General features: G+C 52.6%; 1 protein-coding gene across 2 annotated transcripts in view; it reads right to left on the bottom strand.

Moving 5' to 3' along the window:
• Positions 1 to 474: 474 nt before the first annotated feature.
• The window catches only part of CTNNBL1 (catenin beta like 1), a 55,857-nt gene continuing 37,530 nt past the window's right edge, over positions 475 to 18,801 (bottom strand). The window contains exons 12-16 of one of the 2 annotated variants that reach the window (XM_086760669.1): positions 13,758 to 13,855; positions 12,607 to 12,687; positions 6,154 to 6,291; positions 5,478 to 5,550; positions 475 to 727 (exon numbers count right to left, since the gene is read on the bottom strand). In XM_086760669.1, the coding sequence (XP_086616795.1) occupies positions 639 to 727; positions 5,478 to 5,550; positions 6,154 to 6,291; positions 12,607 to 12,687; positions 13,758 to 13,855 (479 nt within the window). In that variant the 3' untranslated portion in view covers positions 475 to 638. Of the gene's footprint in view, positions 728 to 5,477; positions 5,551 to 6,153; positions 6,292 to 10,888; positions 11,063 to 12,606; positions 12,688 to 13,757; positions 13,856 to 18,801 lie in introns of those variants that run through there. The other variant, XR_015260337.1, reaches the window with a different exon arrangement.

Below are 18,801 nucleotides of genomic sequence, written 5' to 3' on the forward strand. Positions count from 1 at the left end.
TACTGATCGCTCACCCTCCCTCCGGCGTACAGCCCGGGCTGACTCCCCGCAGCGTCCCCTTCGGGAGGGCGACGGCCAACCAGCCTGAGCCAAACCTTGCCCTTGGGAAGATTCAGCAGGAACGGCTGGCGCGGCTGACCCCTGGTTTCCCTCTGCCGCGGAGGAACAGCGGAACTGGACGCATCCAGCGCCGCAGCCCCCGAGTTCACATCAGCAGAGCGGGCTGTACGTTTGCACTCAGCTATCGGGCTGGGTAACTTGCTAACTAGCTCTTGAGCTACCTGGGCTTCCCCTGTACCCTCCCACTGGTGCCTAGGCTGCTGTATTGTTTCACATTAATAACTGCAGTTTGACTTGGTGGAAAAGTAAAAAAAAAAAAAAAAAAATTAAAAGGAAAAATCTTGATCTGCCTTACTGCAAACTGTGTGGCTGCAATCCCACTCACAGCAGACTACTTAAATAACAAACGAGGAATTAAAAAAGCAAACTATCTTTAATATCTGCAAAATCCCGTTGAGAAGCGGTTTCACAGAAACACCACTTTCATCGTGCAACCAGCGCTGGAGGAGGGTAGCAGCAGGAGGGAGAAACAGACGCTGCGTCCCCGTGGGCTGACGTGGAATTTGGCCCCCGAGCCCTCAGAAATTCTCCAGCAGATCCAGGATCCGCTTCTGCTCGCTCTCCCGAAACTCCTGGTTCTTCCCATCCCCGATGTTCTCCGCGTACTCTGCGGGGGAGAAAGCAGACAGACAACAGGCTTTGAGCGAGACACCAACGAACGACGGGCAACTTCTGCCGATGCCACAGCAGAATCTGAATGTACATCCACGGGAAAGGTCTGAACGGGAATTTACGCAAGGAGCGCTGATGGGTTTCTCACCCCCACAATAACCTCGTTAGCAGCCTGTGTGGCAGAGAGCGCAGCAGGAACACCCTGCCCTCCTCCCCGAGCAGCGCAAGCCCAGGCAGACACCAGCACCCAGAGGCGGCTCCCGCTCGCCAGGCAGCTCTCATCCCCGTCCCCGTCCCTCCCTCCTGCACCAGAGCCGTTCAAAGGCAGTTCAAAAAGGAAAAATGAAAAGCAGGTTTTGAGCTGCGAAAGCAAGGAGCTGAACAAACGTTAGTGAATCAGGAGCAGAGTGCCTGGTTAGACAGCGCCTTCCAGCCGCTGCCTTCTCGCCTTCTTTCCTTCTTCCCAAACAAACAGAACAGCTTGTATTCAGCACCTGAATGGTAGGCTGCCGTGGAAAGTTTGCTTTAATATTTATACGTTCAGCACTGCTATGTGCCTCCGAGCTCCATCAAAGCCTTTATCAGAAGAGCACTGAAAAGCGCGAGGACATGGAGAAGTTAGCGGATGCAGGCGCCTTCCCTCCCGCGCGCGCTCTTCTCTCCTTGCCAGGGCCTCTGGGAGAAATCCCTTCAATATTTATAAACGGCCACTGCACCTGTAACAAGAGCGGGTGGGCAGCGCCGAGGTTTGCTGCAAGCGAACCTGACCTCCTCGCTGTCCTGGAGAGGGTAACGGCACAGGGAGCTCTTCCCTCGGAGCAGAAACTCTGCACTGCATCGCACTTAACGGAGCGAGCAGCAAGCTAACGGATTCGTTGTAGCTACCTGAGTGTTGGCTGACCGCACAGGGGCGAGGCCCCAGCAGCGCAGCGGCAGCTCTGCTGCGATCTGCACACTTCAGCAGAGGGCTGCACCGCGGGTCTGAGGACCAAAACCTGCCCCCCGCTCTGGTGGGAGACAAACCCCACCGCGGCAGAGCGGGGTTACCCTCCCAGGAGAAGGCACCAGCGTTCAGCTCAGGTTCTCCTGTCCCATCTGTCAGCAGCTGTGCCCCGCGGGCAGCACGCGCGGAGCGGGCTCTGTCCCCAGCGAGGCCTTCCGTGCTTGGTCAGGGTAAGCGCCTCAAACAGATGCGGCAAGGGCAATTGCCTGCGTTCACTGCAGCCCAAGGCAGAGCTTCCCTGCCTGCCGCTACCTCTCGACGGCTCAGGACACCCCGAGAGGGCTGGACGCAGCCGCTGAGCCTGGCACAGCGCTGGGGCAGCCCGCGTCGGCCCCGGCTGCAGGCATTGCTCCGCACTCGAAGCATCCGCGCGGCAGGCAGCCGGCTCATCCCAGCTCCAGTGGTAGCTTTGAGGACTGCCGGAGTACTTGGACATACAACTCAAGCAGGGAAGCTGCAGAGTGCCACTAATGACAACTGCCATGCTGTTGTCCCAGCAAGCTCACTCAGACAAAAGCAAGCCTCAGATTCTTCTAATCTTGTCCGAAGCTCAGCATTTTTCCTTCTAAACATTCCGGCTTCATAAGACTAAAATCCCAGTGACCCCCAAGGCAATGTTTACTGGGTTACCAGCAGTTGCTAGTGCTAATTTGAGGAGACCAGATAAAACCTTCAGAACCAGGCTTAAAAAAACCCAAACTTCTCCCATCCAGGTTTTATCTATTTACTTTTTATTTAAAATTCCACCTCTTCAGTGAGACAGCAAAAAAAATAAAACGCAAGCTCTCTCTGCCAACGGTTAAACAGAGCTTACACACTGCTGCAGCTGCAGGAAGGGAACGGACCCAAGATTGGTTTCTGCTTCATTAGACAAAATACAATGGTTACAGAACGGTAAAAATCAATAGGGAAATATTGAGGCTTGTAACGGATGCTGGAAGCTATAAACCCTGCGCACGCTGAGGGATCACAGGCCACATTAGCACAGTCCTCACAACACACCTTTGATTACCCGCGCTAACAGGTTTGGTCGTAACGTTCAGAGGCGTCCCCCCTCCCGGCACCCTGAGGCGCCCGTTTCCTTCCCGGGAAGCCGACGTCTGACCAGGCAGCGCTGCTGGGGAGGGACCTCTGCCCCTCCGCCCTGGCAGGCTCCTGACGGCAGCTCCCAAAGGGAGCGGGCACCGAAGGCTGGTCTCTCTGGATCGGCAAGGAACGGCGCGCCTTCCCGTCCCAGGGCTAGGGCCGCCGCAGAGAGCTCTGCGCCTCGCTCCACGCCCGATGACAGACGGAGACCGAGAACTGCCCAAGGTACAGACACCACCCCAGACACCCCCCGGCCAGGGCACACACAGTCAGTTGTGTTCTTCCAAAGGGTGAACTGCTTGTCCTGTTGCAGGGAACACTTGATCTTTAAGAAAAAGGAACTGTGGGAGGACTGGTCAATCTGCAGAAACGCATTTAATGAGTCTTCGGTAATTCCCTGCCCACTCCTCTCCCTTGAAAGCCCTACCGTAAGAAAACAGCCTCGCTTCCTCGCTCGCATCATAAGTAATTCTGAGCAACCCCAAGGGATCCATCAACTGTCAGGTTGCCAGAGAAACATAGAGAATATGTAGGCCATAAAAATCAAACTAAAACCCAAGCACCTAATTAGTATACAAAAATAGAAAATAAAAACCGAACAAGAGCAAAACACTGAACGAAAAGTAAAAATAAACCAGCTCTTAGCCGTGCTGAGAGCAAGCTGGAAAGAGGCCGGGAAACATTTCCATCACGGCTCAAAGCTCCCAGCCTCTCAGGCATTTGGGATGGAGTCTCGTACAGTTCTGACAATTACATTTCAAAAGTTCCTCACCGGCCGCTCAGCCGGCACGCTTGCGGAGCCGCAGCCAAGCCACCACTGCAGCAGCAGGCTGTGTTCAGCGAACAGCCTCTGCGGAGGCCAGTCCCCGTCCCTGCGGCACTCCTGTGAAAAGCCGGAGGACCTACGCTGACACAGTGTTTGGAGTAGGAGTGTAACCACCGAAAACTTACATTTCACCAGCACAGACCAGACCGCGGGTGAGCGCAGTGCTGCTCCCACCCGGCAGGAACCTTTTGGGCCCGCTCCAGTATTTCACGGGGGCCCACGACCAAATTGAAGGCCACTGACGATTGTGATGGCACACGTCTCAAACTGACAGGCATGGGAGTTGGGCAGAGCTGAAGAGAGCGCCCCAAATACTGCGTCCATCACCCCTGTTACTAACGTGCCACTCGGGGCCTCTTCAGGCAGAGAGCACCCCGCTGAACATGCCAGCCTGCTGTAGCACCTGCGGCCCGCAAGGCAGGATAAACCACCAAAAAGTTTCACAATGAAGTCATTGTCTATGAAAGAACGAATCGGGTGAAATGTTACTGCAGCTGCCCTCCAATTCAGCCTGGTGTGTAAACCAACAAACCAAAGACAAACGAGAGGTGCGTAAATACAGCGCGGCGTGCAGACAAATCGCTTGGGCACCCGTGGCCCAGGTCGAGCGTGGGAATCTGGAAGTGGACGTGTGCCACGCGGTAAGCTGGAGGCAGGAATTGTCAAGTACCATAACTGAAACCCTAAAAGACACCTATCCAGTCCCCTCTGTTCATCAGCAGGCATTAACTTGCAATTGCAGGCAAAGGCCAGAGGGACTGCCTACAGCTGCAGGCAATCTCACACTGTCAGAAAATCACTCTCAATTTCGCCATATCGGCCAGCCTTCTGATCCCCTTCCTTCCTGCATACGGGAAGGGAGAAAAACAACAGGATCTGCAAGAAAAAAGCTGCCTGTACGTGCCAGTACTTGGGGGGGGGGGGGGGGCGAGAAAAGGCCAGGAGGACATCATTGTTACTCCCAAAGAAAGCAGAGACATCAAAACACCACCACCCACAACCCAGTACCCCCAGAGATGCTGCCAACCTTCCTGTCTCTCCAGAAGAGAGAGAGAGACTCCTCACCCCCTGCCAGAAACAACACAGCCCCTCGGGAGCCAACACGTCCTCCTCAAGCCTCTGCTCAATAAGGAGGCACCTCCTGTGTGCAGCAGATCACCGGCTCGGTAGCTGGGCCTCGCAGCCGGGAGGTGGCTGTGGGAGCGTCCCAGTCCTGTCCTCTCCTCACCCAGTTCACCTGGCTGCTCCCGCTGAAGGACAGCGGGCTCCGGAGGAGAGCCGCAGCTCAAACAGGCACTTCTCTAACGCGATCTAAGCATTAAAAATAACAATCGGTGCTTTAAAACTGGGATTGCACATCACCACAGCTACATTTTAAAGCTACAGAGGATACGCTAATGCTATAATCCATACTAATCTGACGCTAAGAACAAGACAAATACACCACGGACACTAATACGGTGCAGACGGCGAAGTGCAGGGCCACGTTAATGAGAGACGAGACTCCACTCCTCCCTCCAGCATGCGTATACACTTCCCCTAAATATCTACCCTGCGTGAACGTCAGCAGTGAGGCCCAGCCAGCCTACAGCTGATGGCAGCACACAGTGATGTGCCGTTCCGTGACAGCAGGCAACAGCAAGTGTCCGAACTCCGAGGCAAAGCGTGCCGCTTCTCAGGGTGATCCCAGCCGCCCCGAGCTCAGAACACTGCTCAGCTGCTGCCTGAAGATGCTCATGGAGCCAAGGAGAACTGCACGTGAAGGCTCACCCTACACGACCAAGCTGTCCCTGCTAGCGATGAGACGCGCACAGGAGTATTTCAACTCACCCTTTAGGATGTGTCGGACAATTTTAATGGAGCTGCCTCTCATGTTCAGAATCTGGTGGACTCTCTGACGAATCTGATGTGGGACAGGAAAGAGAAGAAAGCAATCTTCAACACAACACAAAACCATGCACAACCCCACTTCTTCCCGCTTTGAGGGAAGAGCAGAAACCCTGAGCACCACAAAACCCAACGCAGCCTTGTAGCCCCAGTCCCAGAGCAGCTGCTCAGAAGCGCTCAGGAGGGCGTGTGGCGCAGGCACAGGTAACCACGAACACATTCAAACGCCCCAAAGGATTCAGGCCGGCAAAGACGCAGTACTTCGCACAGATCAAGAAGAGTCACCTGTTGTAGCCTGTGCCTTTGTGAGAGCTCCTGAGAGAACGTCGCCTCCGACTGCTCCCGCAGCAGCGGCACAAACAGGGCCTCTCCATTTCAAGCTGTGACCCTGCTCACGGCAGGCTGCATGAACCCAGTGACAGCGATCGGCTTCTGTAGCACTAATGCCTCCTAACTGCTACACCCTGACGAAGCCGTACGGACACAAGTGCAGCAAGTATGAGGTTTCCTCCCAGAAAAGGAATTAAGAAGACTATTCAACAAGGCAGTATTCGCAAGGATTTGGAGCTTGTTTGTGTCATGGATGGAAACACAGACGACCCCTTGCAGACAGCTTTACCTGGGGAACATTGGCATTACAGATCTCCGCCATGATGTAACAAATGAGCTGTAGAACAAAGAGACCAGCATCCAGCCGACGGAGATAGAATTCGTCTTCCATGTCATCGTCTATTATCTCTCCCCGACGCACCATGTCCTGTAAAGCAAGACACAAAAAATGCGCGATGACTGTCTCTCAAAGTACTTCCCATTAGCAGTGGCAAAATGTGGTGATATCTGCAGTTTCTTAAGAAATGCTTTGTTCCCCAAAACACCGGCATCCATATATTGCTGATCAAAGAAGAAGTATTTTTAATAATTTATTTAAATTCACACATTTCATTCAGTTTTGAACAAGGTTTTGCCTTTGCTGGTTGTGAAGTGTGTCCATCTGCAAATTAAAATTTTAATTTAAACATCCAAATTAGATTTCTAAATTGAGCAGTTACAGACCGTGAATATGGAACAAACCGTGTATCTGTTATAAGTTCTTTGTCAGACGGGAACAAAAAGCCTGCTCTTTTACCGGCCATCTGAGGGTGCTGTTCAGCAGTGCAGAACGTGACTCCAGCGCACTGGAAGCCCCACCAGACTTCCGACCCCATGGCGGCTGATGCATGAGGAGACAGGCGGGAAGACCCTGCACAAGTACGGCTCCACCACGCCAGCCTGGCTCTTCCAGCTTCGCTCCTTAGGGACACCGACGGGGCAGAACCCCGCGGGGTCTGTCAGCAGAACACCGCTGGCTTCTGCGGGAGGGCCGACGGTTCGCTGTTTCTCTGCTGGTGGCGTTTCACTAGCGAGACCTGCCCAACCAGAGGCCAGAGGCGGAAGGCAAGACACCACTCCATTCGTCCTGTTCAGACAGAACATGTTCTTCAAAACGCTGGCAGAGGCGTGCTGGCAATAAGCTCAGAGCAGCTTCCGGCCGAGGAAGGCCAGCCAGGTCCCGTGGCTGAACCTGCCACCCATCTTCATGGAGACCGACAGGCCAAAGTAACCGATGGCACGGGTGACCTTTTGCATTCTGGGGTTTGTTTTTTGGTTTTGTTCTTAAATAAAGGAAGCAGCTTGTCAGACCCCGCCAGCTCGCCGCAGCGCGTGTGATTTATTATGCAGCCGCTGGCAGGTGGGCACACACCAGCGCAGCAATATTTTCTCATTAGAGCCATCAGCAGCGAGAGCACCGTACCCGTAACGCTCCACAAGAAGTGCTTCCTCGGGGGGCACACGCTGCCGCAAACACAAGCAAGGTCACCAGCACTGCAGCTGATTCAGGCTACCAAATCCTCCCGTTCTGTCAAGCCATGCCCCTGCATCTCATTGTAGGCAGAGCCTTTCAGGCACGAGAAGGGAAACGAACCCTGTGCACTTCTTGCTGGAGAGCCCAACGGGTGCTCACCACGCAGAAATGTGATAAAGTGACTTAGAAGTACAGCTGTTTACCACCGCCGCCGAAAGTGAGAGAGGAAAGCACAGGCAATGAAAGACTTTTCCTTTCCCCCTAGAAATCTAGCTTGCCAGTGAAAGAACAAGTGAAGTTTAAAACACAGTGCCTAGTTACCAACGCCACAAAGTCAACAAGCATCAGATCCTGCAGACTTCGACATATGCACAACCACAATTCACTCCAGGTTCTCAAAATCATGGGCACAGGCATGACTGGGCAAAACTTGCACGCAAGCTCTTGCTAGTAAAAAGAAAAATCCAATTTTGTGCAAGGAGTGACTTTTCTCACCCTACATCCATGCCACATGGCATGAATCTTCTCATAACCGGTCTCTGAAGCTAAGCTGAGTCCAGCCAGCAAGAGATCGGGTATCGACTGAAATGTCCAAAAACCTCACTCCAGAAAGACGGCAAGGCGCTCATTCCCAGAACTACCGCTCACCCTCCTCGCTGCACACAGGCTTGTTGGCTACTCTTCTCAACAGTGCTAAATTCCTGAACAGAAAAATCATCAACAGGCCAGCATTTTGAATCTCCAGAGCAGGAAACAAAGACTGTTCTGTATTCTGCTCCGAGCGCGGCGATCACAGGAGCCGACTCCAGGCAACTGCTGTCCTGATTGCACAGAGCAGGCAGCAGCTACAACAGCCCTTCTCGACAGAGCAGCAAGATTATTTTGTGCCAGTAAATGAAGCAGATATGAATTAGAAGACAAGTACAGTTTTAAGGTGCCTTGTCACAGTTTTTTTTTTTTAAATAAACCACAACCACCCTGTAAATGCTAATCTGCCTCCCAGCACGGTACCACACAGCCACCTTTCCACTCCGTCTCTCTTTCAAAGCTGTCAAGGCGCTAACCTCCAAATGAGCACTCGGATGCCATTTCTAATCTGCCAACAATACGTACCGAGATGCCCCTTGCTGATGGGAGAAGACAGCAATAAGATGGGCTTCTGTGAAGCCAAAATGAGCTTCTCTCACACTAATGAGGCAGGACTGACAGGCCTTGAGGTGTCAAGTGGAGATTCGAAACCTAAAGATACAGTGGATCTGCCAACGCTACACAAAAGATCACATCTGCCCCATGCAGCCACTGGAGCGGGGCCCGAAGATTCTCTGCATCCTCCTCTTCCTCACCTCCCGATCATCCTCCGCAGCAAACAGCAAGGCTGGCAGAGCAGAGGGATGGGCGCCGATGGAGAACAAAGAACACCCCAGGATCCGGGGTTCACCTCCTTGCCAGGTGGGACAGGGAGGCCGCTCAGGTCATCAGAGACAGACGGCTCCGAATGGCCGCACACAAAACAAGTGTCAGGCCTGCCTCCTCCACCAAGCACAGACTCCCCTCAGCACCTCCTGTGTTTCTGGGGAGGGACAAGGGATGCAAGGCACGCCCAGGAGGTGCTTTCAGACCCCAGGCTAACGGCTACACTCAAGGGCATCGCTAAGCCCTTCTTCAACAAGGACACGCAGGAGACAGCGACCAGCACTTGCAACAGGAGAGGAGCAAGCAGCGCCTCCGGCGAGGTCAGACCATCACAACAAGGGCTGCCCAGGACCCTCTGCTTTCAGCTCACAGCTGTGACAGCCATCTCCCCGGAAGCCTCTTGCACAGGCAGAGCCTGCAGGCCACAGGGTCCCTTCAGCAGGCTCAGCATTGTTTTCCTTGAAAGACAGAACGGCCAGGACCGAGCCCCAGTCAGGCCAGTGAGAGCAGGCAGGCATCCAGGTCACACCAAGGTGACCAAGAAGCTCTCAGAACCACACAAGAAACCACCAAAGCCCTCTGCCGTGGGAAGGACTTCCTTCATTTCTGCCTTACAACAGAAACACACCCGAATTTCTGTAAATTGAGCCACCAACCTGCGAGAGCTGAAAAGCTCATTGGGACTGCCACAAAGCATACCATCACTTCCAAGTCAGGAGAAACAGAGCAGCAACTCCTGCAAACGTGTGAGCTCAACTCCAGCACCAAGAAACGGGAACCATGTCAGGGCAGTCACCTAGAAAGACCCAGCAAGCAAGCTCAAAGCTTCCCTCAGCTTGCTGAAAGAGCTCGCAGCGCAGAGCAGAACTCAGCCACACTCCAGAACGCGCACGCCCTCCCGTGAACGCGGTTGTGTTCTTGTCACTTGCACCAACGCAGCCCCAGCCAGGATGCGATGTCCTGCCCTCAGTACACCTCCAGGCAATTTGGTCTTTCTAAACCAAACGGAAATGCGGGGCTAATAGGAATGCCTCTTTCAGCTACCCCAGTCTGCGGACACGGCTCTCGCGTTAGGAGTGCCACCTCTCCCTTTCAAGGATGGAATGGCTTAACTGTAGCACAATTAGCATGTAATTTGTAAGTCATTACAGCGCAAAGTGTCTGGTGAGAATATTTTATCGAATAAACCTGCTGAGCATAATTTTCTGTGGAACTATAAAAATATTAAACCATCTCCTGTCTTTTCCTCCCATCTAGAGGGATGGCTAAGGCTATTGCTGCTGCCTGTAACTATACCTCGTTTTAGAGGGAGCTGAAAGCCATAGGATTTCGCACGACTTCCTACAGAAAGAATTAAAGAATTTGAGAGGACAAGATATTTTCTAGGTTTCATTAACGAAAAACTCTGAGAAAAGCGCTCAGACAGGCACAAGGGGTTGCAGAAAAATGCTCAAATGGACTTTGCTCCTGGGTTTCACACGGCAATTCGGGTAACCACTAAGTTATCACCTCTGATCGCTTCTGAGTACATTCCACCAGAGCAAGCGCGTGGGTCACACTGAGAAGGGACTCAGTGGACCTCAGCCTGTGTCACTGTCCAGACTAAGGGTGCAGTTTCATTACAAGTGTTCCTCCCCAGCAACAGCTGGCTTCAGAGATTCCTCCCCTCAACTATTTGCACGCCTTCAGTGCCACAGGCTGAAGAACTGGCCTATAAACCAGATCACTAAAATAAGCCAAACTAAAAGAAAGAAAAAGGAAGAGAACTGCAAGAGCAGGAGCTTCTTATGCCGGCTGCACTACCACAGACAAAACATCAGGTGTGATATGCTCAGTCACTCCTTGTATGATCAAGTTTTCACTTGATCTTTCACGCAAGACTTACACCGGGACACCCTGTCCATCAGGCTTGGACCTCGCTCTCGTCGGTACAGGCTGACCCTGTAGAATCTCATCAGGTATCAGTTTTCTTTGGGGCAGGAAGAAAGGTGATGATCTCTACACCAGATTTTCAGGGTGCTGTGTCCTCTACTGCAAGAGGGAGGTCAAAAGCCCCCAAGTGACACAGCGCAGTTTCTGAAGGACCAAGCGTTCATACCATCCATTTCAGTGATTCACGTGCCACAACTACCGAAGTGCTCCATAAATCCCCTCACAGCCAGCCGCCACGATTTGATGCACAGAATGACGGCTTTTGCCCACTTCTGCGTGGGGAAAACGATTGAGCCACTCCAGATCTCAGGAGACTGTGCCCACTGACCATGTGAGGATGCTACAAAATAAAGCAAATGATAATTCCAAGAGTGTTCCAAGCTAGGAATGAACCTCAGTATTGTAGTTCATGTTTGTGGTGCCCAATATATTGCACGTGACAAATCCCACTATCAGCTCTAAGAGGAGTGAAGAACTGCAATCCATTTATTCTAGCCATCGCAGCCTACAGTCCTGCAGCGGGGCAAAAGCACAGTGCCCTTCTGGAAACAGGAGCAAAACCTGAGGTTCTTTGGTTTCTCTTCTCTTGTGCATCAGTAGACATGAACGAGTTAATATTATTAATTAAAGAGCCTGTACACAAGCTTCTTCACACTCAAATTCCCTTCACCCCTGCTCTGTGCTGGCTGTTTGCTGATGCTGACATCTGCAGATGCTTCAGGATGTTTTCGGACAAAGGGCACACGCTCCAGTTCTGCATGTTGTGTTTCAGGGCTCCGGACAGCAGCTGCTCATACACTGCAAGACCTCAGCTAGAAAAATCCATCCTGTTTTTGAGTTCTAAAACCCACACACCACACAGAAATGTAAGGAATAAACAATTTCTTGCTCTGTTCCTAGGAGGATGAATGGAGAGCAGAGGGACAGCAGGAAAGGGTAAAGGCTGTTTTTCTTCAGGCTACTGTCCATTTGTGAAGCTGCAGCTGTCCACATGGAGTCTGAATGCTGGCAGCAAAAGCAACTCCATTCATCACGCACCCCTGCGCCTTTCTGAGCAGCAGCAGCAGCGCTGCTGAGCTCCAGTGCCCTCAGAATGTCTGCCAGTGCTCAGAGAAGCGGCCCTGGCCGCAGGCAGACAGCTGTTTGCTGGAGCCCGGCGGGGGGCTGCAGCCCGCGGCACGCCGAGCTCGCCTGCGTGCGGGGATGGCGGCTGCAGTGATTACTCTCCGTCAGCGCTAATCAATCTCACACCCTCTTCAGTGCTGATACAGATAATCTTGTGGGAAGCTGGCCAAGCTCGCTAACAGCTCTGCAAGCTGCTTCCCGACTCCAACAGCTCATTCTCTTTCAAAAAGTCTGTTCCAGCTTCAGTTCCAAGAAAGTACTGTGTGGTACCAAAGCTCATGTCATTCAAAACGATTCACTGCTGGTGTGCAGAGAGCGCACCAGCCTTTGGCTGCAGCCCCATCTAACTAATCAAAATAGACGCTTTCTTGCAGCTGATCAGAACTCTAAAGACCAAGGTAGGAGGCCTCGCACATTATCGCGTAGTTGTCTCTCTGCATTTCACTTACTCCCCATCTGCCAAACCGAGCAAGATCGCAGCCAAGTAAAAGCAAAGGCAAACTGAAGCACGGGCTTAGCCCGTCCTAGTGAAATTCACTAGGAAAAGGCCAGAAGAGCTTGCTATAGAGAAGTTCTCACCCCATTTATCTGAGGTTAACTGGAAACTGGGGAGTGCGGCAACAATAATTAAGAGGCAATGGCAAAGGTACAAGGGCACGGCTCAGAAGAGTGGCCCAGCTGAGCCAGAAGTTCTGCACAGACGATACACCTGTGCAGAGGCGTGTAGACATGAGCTGACAAAACTTAAGCAATACATACATGTTTCTCTCCATCAATCTTCTTATCAGCTGCCTGCATTGCATCCAGGTACTTGAAATACAGCTCCATCAGCCTATCAACCTGCAAGGGCAGAAGAGAGAGCTAAGCAAGAAAAAAGAACAATGCCATCATCTTTAATCCTTCGTGCTATGTTGTTTTCCTTCCAGCTGCAGCCCTCACAAAGCAACAGGCAATGCTGTCACTCACAGGAAGAGGCACGCTACAGAAGGATGGTACGAGCGTTCATCAGATGAGCACGCAGAGTCTGCAGGCATTTGAACGTAATCCCATCTCCCAATACGGGCTCGTCAGCTCGAGCTAAAAGGCAGCAAACAGACACATGTCCCTAGCTCGCTCGCCCTCCTGCGCTGTGCTTCTCCAGTTCTCCTGGCTTCTCCAACGCACCTTTCTGCCTACGCTGCATGCAGCCAAGCTTACGTCAAAGGTATCAGACACCTTACGGCTCTCCTGCTCCCCTCTGAACTGGTTCAGGCTGCTGAAAGCCTAACTAGCAACGGGTAGAACGGGTTACAAACGCCACCTTTAAGTCACACAAAGGAGGAATACAAAGGAACCCGTAATTCCCCAGTGGCAAAATTTACAAGTCCCCTGGGAATTACTGGTTTGCAAAAGCTGCTGTTTCTGTTTCACAGCTGGGTGATCTATCCACCACCATGTAAATATTTTGGAGAGAATTTCCCAGAGTAAACACCACCGAAGTGAGACATTCTAGGAGAGGAATGGGGAATGTTTGAAATGTGTACTACAGCAATTCCTAACTCTCTGCAAAAGAGCTTCACTAGGAAAACTGGCACCTTCCCACAGCGCCCTGGCCTCGGAGCCAGCACAACTGACCCCACACAACACGTGTTACACAATCAGGCTTCGGCAGAGACACAGCCCAGGACTGAGAACTGCTACTGCCGTGGGCAGGAGCACCTATGATGGGGGAAGCCAAGCACCGAAGGCATTTCCAGTTCTCCAGTTTGTAGATAAAAATGTGAACGAGCGGCCTGCAAGAGCACAAGTCTCTAGGTAGGTACAACAATGGCTCCTCAGTAACTCGGTGAGCGCACGCAGGCACCCTGCCGTTATCGAGCACCCTCCCAGCCTGGCAGCCCAGAGATTGCAGACACACATTCAGCACTCACCTTCTCACTGTCATTCTCTGTGAATTTATTCAGCAACCGTGTCCTCTGCTGCCCTCTCAGGTTTCGCAGAAGGGAGGCCAGGATAGAACAGACATGTTCTGGAGATACAAAATGAAAATTGCATGCTGGCATCAGGAACAGGAGCTTATTTCCTCTGTAACATGCCATTAAATTTACTACTAGCACTCCCGCGTGTAGCTGTTGATAAGCGGAACCCTGGTTCCTTCCTGTCAGCGGTGAGCAGAGGCAGAGCGGTGGCGAGAGCAGCAAGCCATGTCTGCGGGGAGCACAGCGAGCTTCTCACCCACCACAGCCCAGCTAGTAAGGTCTGCTCTGGCTCTGCTGCACCACTCCTGCTGACACCGATCCTGCTTTTCCTCAGTGGCCTGAAAAAGCGCCTCACGTAAAGCACAAATCCTGCCCCGGCTGCCCTCTCCGGCCAGCACGCCTGCCTAGCAGCACACCCAGTCTTTTCGGCACCCTCCATCACAGCTGAAGGCACAGCACGCTGCCTCTTCCCTTGGGGATAAAAGGAATCCTGGCCGAAGCCAGCACTGCCACTGAAATGACCCTCAGGTGCCCAAAGAGGGACAGTTACTGAAACAGGAGAGCTTGGGAAAGGAGTAACTGTGCCAGCGTGTGGCTCCTGCAGAGACCTGGCTGCTACTAGCTAGAGGAGCAGTAATCCTCAAACCAGTCACTTTTACTTACATAAAATCCTGTGGAGTGATATGAACGTGCCACAACAAACTAGAAACGACCAAATAAACGTGTTCTATGGTCTTCTCAATTCCACTTGGGGGTCATATTTTACAGCACAACCCTCAGAGTTGCAAGGCTGCAAGCACCCAAGAGACATCCATGTTAGCGCCCAACCACTCCGGAAGGCGGGTGTGCCAAGTGCCGCGAGCCCACCGCAGCGCCGCTCTCCTGAGGAGCAGGCCTGAGCGCTGAGGAGGGGCTCTGCAGGAACACGGGTGCCCCTCGGTGGGGACTACCCAAGGAGGGACCGAAGGGCTGTGTGGCACTGCTGCTTCTGCGCCTCGCACCCCTTTCAGAAGCTGCCCTGAGCACCAGCGCGGTGCGCTGCCCCACTGCAGCCGGCTGCTGCAAGCGCCAGGTTCCGGCGGTGCTCAAGAAACACAGCGTTTCTGAATGGGCCTCGAGCTCTCTGCTCCTCAAGGGACAGAAAGCAGCACCATCTTCTCCAAAACACACTTTTTCACACAGGGTGTCTTACGCTTCTTTAACCACCAATATTTGGCTCTGTCAGACTTCAGTGAAGTATAAAAAGTGCTTCTCTGGCTCTTGGATTCACCAGTTTGTGTGCAGTTTATATACAATATACAAATAAATTAATACCAGGCTCGAAGCGTTTTGAGTTGAGCTGCCAGGTTACAATCCTCATACGCTGGCTCTCCTTCCGTTTGCCCACGAACACTTTCCAGGGTGGAGGAACCAGCTCACCCCAGGGTGCCGGTGCGAGGCGAGGGAAGGACCCGGGGAAGGTGTCCGCCTCCCTTTTCTTGTGAAAGGGAAACAGAGCGGCACACGTCGCACTTCCGCGCCCCCCGTATCGCAGGAGATGCAGAGATGCGAGTCCTTTGCAAAACGTACGCCAACACCAGAAATTATGTTGGCAATATCAAAGAGTATATCGTTTTAATACGGGGAAATAAAGCCAAGCACATAGGCGCAAAGCAAATGAGAGAAGCACAAGTTCCTCTCCCTTGCCAAATCATTTGGTATTGCTTCCTGCCTACGTGTCCGCGTGAAGCACAGACCTTACGGTTTAGATATCTCAATATGTTAAAAACTGTAACTTCTCCAGGCCGTCCTCACTTCAGTCTTGCTGATTAAGACACATGAACAAGACTGGCCATAAACATTTCCTCCACAGTGGTGGGGAGGGAGAAGGGGTGTCGAGGTTTGTTTTGTCAGAGAGGAAAACGCAACGTGCGGAGGAAAGGGATCATCCTCTCATTGCCGTCAGACCGTTTAACGTGCATTTCCACGGCGCTGCCTTAGCCGGGAGCCACGACCAGCCTTGATCGATTGCACCAGCGTACAAAGAACAAGCGACACCGACGTGCTTGCAGGGAAGGCCAAGTCACGCAGGCTGCTCACCCCAGCCGTCCCTGCCCTCCGCGGCACAGGTTGCCTGCGTGCCACGTCAGGGCAGCAGGCAGAGCAGCCTGCACGCACGCACGCGCGCTCCCCGTTTCGTTAGCTACTTATAAATGTAGCTTCCTCAGAAACAGATTTCTGCCTGAGGTGGTGTCAATTTTTCATGTACCAAAGAGATTGGGAGAGCTGCTGGCAGGAGGAGCAGGGGAGATAACAGGTTTATCGGGCGGCCAGCGCCGCGCGGCTGCTCTGTCATCTCGACAGGATAACGCGGGGGTGAAGGATGGCTCTGGGTATGCCACGGCGCGCTCCTGATGCAGACACACAGCCACAAAAAGCGACACCAAATTAAGCGTCTACATTTAAAATACCGTAAAAACCTCCAAAGTCCCTGCACAATCCTATTTTCTTAAGGTGAAAAAAAAAAATACAACAAAATGAAGCCTTTTTTTAAGTACATCCCCACAGACGCTCTGCTGTTTCAGATAGAAGGCAGCGTTCTGTATTTCACACTATTTCTTCCCAAATCTTCTTTTTTTGGAAGCGTTTAGAACTGTTGACACAGTATTTTAGTAGCAGTATTCTCACCACTGATCTATCTTCATTTTTTCAATACTGCTTTGCTAGGAAATGTATTTTGGCCATCGTTTCTGCTTTGGTGCTCATATGCAGATATTTATCCCTTTTATCAATACAACCTTTAAAACTCCGGAGAAGTCTAAAGAAGCTGACACAGGTTTTTTAAGAATGAGGTTATTCTTTCAACGTATCACTCCAGGAAATCCAGGAAATATTTAGTTGTCTGGTCAAAATGTTCAAAAATATTGTACAGAAATATTTCTGAACTATCTAAACCTTTTTTTTAATCAGATTCCTGAAAAACAATGCCCTGGTGTGTTTCATGCCCCCCCCCAAATCCCAACTATGCTGTAATGCAGCTCCTGGCCCAGTAAACACCAGCACCCTTGTGCAAGGACACCGGCCAAACGCAGGCCAACCGGGGTAAGAGAGGTGCTGCGGGGGAAGTGCCTGAAGCCGTTATTCTGGGGATTAAAGCCTCCACACCAGCAGAGGGGAGAGGCATTAACCCGGGAGCGAAGGTTTCTGCAGACGCGGGGGGCTCACCGTTTTCCCACCGTTGCACCTAACATATGCCAGGTTTTAAAAGCCCGCGATCACTGTTCGCTCTGGGTTGGATCTTATTTGGAAAACAACCAGTAGCTGGTGCTGTTCCGAGCCCTCAGAAGACAGAACCGGCAGCTGCCCAGCTCCGATCGCAGCTGACAGACCGAGGTCACAGGCTGCACGTCGCCCTCGGGCGCTGCCTCGGGCCGCCTGCCTGCTCTGAAGATTCCGGGAACCTCTCACTAATCCCGCCACCACTCAGCCGGCTCCACGCTGCCCGCACAGTCGCCCTCACTGAGGGCGACAGACACGCCCAGAGGCAGAAGGTGCTGCTTAGCCCCCGTTCCTAAGAATGACTAAATGGATTTCTTTGAAAAGCCAGCACCACCACGAGCCCACTCAGCACCACCACAGATTCCTTCAAAAGAGTAACAGTTATCAGCGGCAGCTAGCATGCATCAAGAACAACTTTTTTTTCATATAAACATCCCCAAATCTCACAAATTCATAGACGGGGGAAGACAGAGGCTTCTGTCTAAGCAGATAACTCCGTTTTCTGCCCATCAGCACGTCACACCGCCGACGCTGCCATGCACGCACCGTGCCAGCCCATCCCGGGTTCTAGGCAGTCACATCGCAGTGTGCCAGCCCATCCCGGGTTCTAGGCGGTCACACCGCAGTGTGCCAGCCCATCCCGGGTTCTAGGCGGTCACACCGCAGTGTGCCAGCCCATCCCGGGTTCTAGGTGGTCACACCGCAGTGTGCCAGCCCATCCCGGGTTCTAGGTAGGTCACACCGCAGCGTGCCAGCCCATCCCAGGTTCTAGGTAGGTCACACCGCAGCGTGCCAGCCCATCCCGGGTTCTAGGTAGGTCACACCGCAGCGTGCCAGCCCATCCCGGGTTCTAGGCGGTCACACCGCAGCGTGCCAGCCCATCCCAGGTTCTAGGTAGGTCACACCGCAGCGTGCCAGCCCATCCCGGGTTCTAGGTAGGTCACATCGCAGCGTGCCAGCCCATCCCGGGTTCTAGGCGGTCACACCACACCATACCAGCCCATCTCAGGTTCTAGGTAGGTCACACTGCAGCGTGCCAGCCCATCCCAGGTTCTAGGTAGGTCACATCGCAGCGTGCCAGCCCATCCCAGGTTCTAGGTAGGTCACATCGCAGCGTGCCAGCCCATCCCGGGTTCTAGGCAAGTCACATCACATGCGCTTGCCCAGCTGCACCAGAGTCCTGCTTAGACCAGCATCACCTCGGGCTCTTGAGAGCCCTTTGCTCTCCAGACAGGCACAGAGACTTCAGAATGCAAGCAGTGTTTAAAACACCCTAATTAGATCGATCTTGACTTCAGCAGCGGCGTGTTGGAATACAGATTAACCTATTCCATGGCTGGCACCAGCAGCTGCAGCAGCAGGAGGTCCTGTCAAATCAAGCCGTAACATCACACTCCTGCCTTTATTATTCCTCCTCCTTTTTTTTTTTTTTTTTTTTTTAACGTTTCATTATAACGGACATCTGCCTAGCAGAGGAGGAGGCTCAAGCACGCTCCCCTGCAATACTGACACAGAGGAGGCAGCATCCTCTGGGAAGAAGGCAGGCACTCCTGGGTGCAGGGGCCAGCAGCCATCGGGTGGACGAGCAGGAGAGCAGGACATTCCGGTGAACCCAGCAGAATGCAGTTAAGAGCCTTCTGTCTTGTAAAGAGCTCTTAAGATAAATTGTGGTTTCTAACTGGGACCAGGCAGTGGAATCATAGAATCATAGAATCACATGGTTGGATGGGACCTATAA

Source organism: Chlamydotis macqueenii, chromosome 16 (genome assembly GCF_036417535.1).
Source record: "Chlamydotis macqueenii isolate bChlMac1 chromosome 16, bChlMac1.mat, whole genome shotgun sequence".
Lineage (NCBI taxonomy): Eukaryota > Metazoa > Chordata > Aves > Otidiformes > Otididae > Chlamydotis > Chlamydotis macqueenii.